At 46.1% G+C, this 5,194-nt stretch overlaps 1 protein-coding gene across 1 annotated transcript; it reads right to left on the bottom strand.

Annotated features, from left to right (window-relative positions):
- Positions 1–331: 331 nt before the first annotated feature.
- On the bottom strand, positions 332–4,471 carry CXCR4 (C-X-C motif chemokine receptor 4). The gene is made up of 2 exons (XM_030580531.1): positions 4,320–4,471; positions 332–1,958 (listed from the first exon to the last, which is right to left on the bottom strand). The coding sequence occupies exons 1-2, from the start codon at positions 4,353–4,355 to the stop codon at positions 894–896; spliced, it is 1,101 nt and encodes a 366-aa protein (XP_030436391.1). The 5' UTR covers positions 4,356–4,471; the 3' UTR covers positions 332–893.
- Between the last annotated feature and the right edge of the window lie 723 nt (positions 4,472–5,194).

The raw sequence follows: 5,194 nt of genomic DNA, 5'->3' as shown, positions 1-5,194 counted from the left end.
TTTTTGTTTGTTTTCAAATAGCCATTAACAGTTTAACTGAAGCGGGGATAAGCTATTGTAAAGGCAATGTTGGCTACACTGTGTGCTTTAATGGAAAAAGCATTGGCAAGTTAGTACAAAATAAATACTATAAGCCGCTCAGTTGTCTGTATTGATGAATATAGTTTGTTTCATCATTGGACAGGCAATATATATGAAATCTCTTGTTTTCCCCTAGGCCCATATTAGATGAGTTATGTTGGTTTCAAAGATTGAACATTAATAATCAACTCAAAGTGGTAAGAAAAATAAAGTATATGGAATTAAGATCTGAAGAACATACCACTCAAAGTAGTTTTTATCATGTACTTTTATTAACAACCTTACATAGCAGAGTGTTGCAAACCAATCCATTACTGAGAATTGAAAAAAAAAATCTAGCATTTGACAGAAGAGGCTTTGGTTATAAGTGACATTGTCTACAGCAGAATTAAACTATTGTAAACCAAACAGCTTATAGTTGGGTAGGGGGGAATTCTTGAATATCACTCAAAATATTTTTTAAACAGGAACACATTTGGAATATTTACATTCAAACAGAAAAACATTTTCTAAATTTTGAACAGTCACTTGCTACACTCTAAAAGTGTTTAGTTCACATATCTATACACTCAGACAAGTACTAAAACTTTGTGAACTAACCACTTGTCCACAGGTCCTGCCTAGACACTTTGCCATCAACATGAAAATGTTTATATAAATAAGTCAATTAAACTTCACAGAAACTAAAAGAAAATATAAAATTCCAACCGTAAATAAAACTGTACATTATGGTCAGTCTTGTTTTTTCCGAAATCTCGTGTAACTTTTTTTTTTAATGTTCTTTATTACAAAATGATGGGAAGGAGACTGTGTTAGCTGGAATGAAAACTTGAAGACTCTGACTCTGTAGAAACAGAAGAATGTCCACCACGTTTGCCTTTGGAAAGGATCTTAAGGCTTGATCCTCTGCTAACTGATGTCAAGGCATTTTGTGCTGATGTTTTGAATTTGGCACCCAAGAAGGCATAAAGAATCGGATTCAGGCAACAGTGGAAAAATGCTATGGCTTCGGTAATAGAGATCCATTTGTGTACTATCATCTCAAAGCTGCAGCCATGCCTGATGACTCCAAGCAGAATGAAGGTGTCTGTGCTGATGCCAATGTAGTAAGGTAACCAGCAGGCAAAAAAGGCAAGGATGAGAATGACTGTAGTCTTCAATGCTTTGCGCTTCTGGTGACCCTTGGAGTGTGACAGCTTAGAAATTATAATACAGTAACAAGTCAGGATTATTAGACCAGGCAACACAAATCCTACCAAAATATGCTGAAATCTGAATGAAATCAGCCAGTTGTCATGAGGGTAGACGCGATCACATACATACCTTCCATCTACTTCACTAGTACTGGCAAAGATTATATCAGGCACTGTCAAAAGCATGGCTGGTAGCCATACGCCTATGTACACTACCTTTTCAGCTAACAGCTTTCTTGGTCTCTGGCTATTGGTAGCATGGACTATTGCCAGGTAACGATCTAAACTTATGAAGGCCAAAATCAGGACACTGCTATATAGGTTGACAGTGTAAATGACATGGACTGTCTTGCACAGAAAGTTCCCAAAGTACCAGCTTATAGCTGCATCCACAGACCAGAATGGCAAAGTGATGACAAACAGGAGGTCAGCCACTGAAAGGTGCAACCTATATTTGTCGGTCATGCTTCTTAATTTCTTCTGGTAGCCCATGACAACGATAACCAATCCGTTGCCAATGATTCCGGTCAGGAAGATGATGGAGTAGATGACTGGCAAAAAGATACGGTTGAAATTAGCATTTTCATGCCCAAAGCATGGCTCTTCGAAGTCCCCATAGTCACGGCCCGAACCAAGCTCATCAGTGCCATTATCAGGAAATTCAATGGTGAACCCAGAATACAGCTACAATAAAACGAAAGAAAAGCTGTTAGACCTCAACTCCACTTCCACTAAGACTGTTCACTATGTATAGATATTTTCACATTAATGTCGAAAGAGCCTCCTAAAAAGGCATGGTCAGGGATAGGGAAACACTTCCAAATGCTAATCAAAAAAACATAGTAAGATTAAGTTTACTTTAAACTTAATTATCTAAAGAATATTTAAAAGTTTTGATCACTTCTACTTAATTTTCCCTCCCCTTTGGGAAACAATGTTTGTGTGGGGAGCGGGCAGGAAGGATAATTGCCACTCTGAAATGTTATCTTGGTTTCAGTACACCTATTGTATCTGTTTTTAGCAGATTCACCTTACCAATGGAAAAGGTCTATTGCATCGCCTAGTGGCTAGCCCATCCCTTGCTACTGTAGGATAGCTCTCCAAAGAATAAAAAAAAAAAAAAAAAAAAAAAAAAAGGAGTCCCGTGGCACCTTTATTTGGGCATAAACTTTCATGGTTAAAAAAGGGAAGGGAAGGGAATTCCCTTCTCTTCATGTGCCAATATATATTTATGACTGTATCTGTAACTTGCACTCCATGCATCTGAAGAAATGGGTTTTTTACCCATGAAAGCTTATGCCCAAATACATCTGTTAGTCTTTAAGGTGCCACTGGACTCCTAGTTGTTTTTGTGGATACAGCCTAACACAGCTACCCCTCTGATACTTGTCTCCAAAGAATATCACTCATAAGAACAGTTTCATTTTAATTCTTACTACACAAGTGTAGAGGTCCGTAACTAAGCATCCTCTAACCAGTAACACTGCTTCCCCAGATCTCCCACTGATTCAACTAATGCGATCAAGAGAAAACAATAATAGTGAGGGTTCCCTGCAGAGGAACAACTGACAGTTCCTCAGAAGAGGTGACCTCTTAAATAGAGGAGAGCCACAACCCTTAGAAAGGTCACCAAGAGCAAACACCTTCCCCTCCCTCTGCTGTGGTTGCAGGGCGTCGGGCGTCATGGGACTAAGAGGGATTGTTGGAGCCTAGCTGGGGAAACTGTTGAACGGTGCCCGCTAGTGGAAAAAGGAAGCGAAACAGTGGCGGCCTCAGGCATGAAAGTGCATCAGGAAACCACCAACGGCTAAGAACCAAACTAGCAAAACAACACAGGCTGGAGGGAATGGCCACTCTTATGCAATTACTCTTTGTTTATATACATATAATAAAAATTATATAAATATAATATTTTCAGAGGGTTTATGCATCCTAGGAGATTATAAGGCACTTATAAACAATCTGATACACCAGCTCCAAATAGATTGATCTATTTATGCATTTTAAAAGTTATAGATAAAAGATTAATCTTGCCAGATCTAGGCAATTTTTGGCCCTATTTCCCCTCCCCCCTTTAAAATTTCACGGGTTAAATGGAGAGAAAGAGTGGGAACTCATATTCCACCACCACATCTCCAAAATATCATGCGGCTGATGAATCCTGGCTCCACAGCACTGCAAATCCCCAAATCTGGTACCTGGTCCCAAAATTTCACGGGCTAAACTGAAAAAATAGCAGAGCCAAAAAATAAAAATCCAGCGCTGCAAAACCTGTCCCCAGCACTTGGGCACCCTAGGAGCAACTAGACTCCTTCTGTGTTTAGACATTGGAATTTCGGGGCTGGCTGCTGCAACAAATTGGCTTGATCCAAGTGGATCCAACTTTTATCTTTGATAGCAAACTCATCAGGGCGGCACCATCCACCCGAAATCTTACATTGTAACAGTGCGCTCAAGCCAGCACGGACAGCCCTTGTCGTTGGCACTGGTTGAGAAGGCAGCAAGGATGGAAGGAAAGTGTTTGAAATTCATCTGACAGCTCCGCTTTAAAACGCCTAAGGGGACGCAAGTACAGCAGGAAGCTGGGGACCAAACCCCGCCAAGTTTTAACGGGGCTCAGAGCCTGAGTGCGGGACTCCGCTCAGGTCTTTTCGGATGCCCGCCCTGCAAGTCCAGCGCCGGGCACCTCCCATGCGCGCGCTGAGAAAGGAGGGAGAAGAAACGCAAAGTGCACATCGGGTCCAGTTAGGCGAAGGCAGCCACCGCCTAGCCCCTTGCGCCCCCGTCTCCAGCCGAGCAGAGAGGACGCGCCTGCCCCTTGCAATCTCCTGCCCGCACGCTGGCCCCACGAGTCAATGCACTTTTGTTTGCAAACAGCTGGCACATGGGTGCGTGCGCGGGCTCCTGGCTGCAGCCCCGGCGCCAGGCGCTCCCTGGGTGCGGCGCCAACCGGGGCAAACCTCTCCCGCGCCGCGCGAAGTGCTGGGGGCAGGCTCCCGCCCGAGCCTGGTGCTCTCCTTCAGCCCCCCAGCTCTCCACACTTACATCCAGGCTGTCCGCGCGGTCCGCGACGTGCGCCATCCCCCCCAGCTCCGTGCCTCAAAGCTGCCCACGGGTCTCGCTGCGCTCCGAAACTTGCAGCTGCGCCACATAAACTCCAGAGTCCCTCTGGCGCGCCCCGGACTCTTATAATCCACCCGGTCCCCCCACCCCACCCCGGTGGCAGCCTGCCTGTGGCTCCTCCCAGGCGGGGGGGTGTCAGCCGCATATGCCCTGTCCGCTAGTGAGCATGTGCGGCTGCCCCAGCCGCTGCCTAGGGGTCGGGCGGAGGAGGGCGAGCTGCCCATTCGGGGAGCGGAGGCTCCGCCAGGCTGCTGCCCATGCCCTGCCCCTTGTCCTGCGGCCGTGTCCGTGGGGCACTGAGTGCCCAACAGCCAGGGATCCGCTCTCCACCTCCAGACTGGCGCGGTGGTAGCCAGAGTTGGGGTGGGGGCAGCCCCTCTCAGCCAGTGCCCTGTGCTGCCCCATGGAACCCAGGCATGCCCACATAACGAGGCACTGTGCTGGATGACCTGGAGGAGACCCAGAGGTGGGAAGGACACCCCTCAAAGTGGACCCAACTGGTGCTTAATTTGTAATGAAAGAGGTGGGAGGATCAGGCAATTAGTTAACCGGACACAAGCAATTGAGGTGGCAAGCCCAGAGGTGCCAGGGCTCGGAACTGCCAAACCTAGAGGTGCAGGGGCTCAGCTCTGGCACAAGTTAAGCATGGGACCCAACCCTCTCTTCCTCACAGCTGGTTTTCAACCCCAGCCTAGACTCAGAGTAGCACATATGTTGAAGGGTGTGCAGTGAGGGTAACAGCTAGAAAATAGAAGGAGGTGATATGAAAGAGTGCCAGAATGGCAGTATTGCTGCCC

This window comes from Gopherus evgoodei, chromosome 11 (assembly GCF_007399415.2).
Source record: "Gopherus evgoodei ecotype Sinaloan lineage chromosome 11, rGopEvg1_v1.p, whole genome shotgun sequence".
NCBI classification, from domain to species: domain Eukaryota; kingdom Metazoa; phylum Chordata; order Testudines; family Testudinidae; genus Gopherus; species Gopherus evgoodei.
Note: the sequence above shows the minus strand (reverse complement) of the source record. Positions and strands in the feature narration are given on the sequence as shown.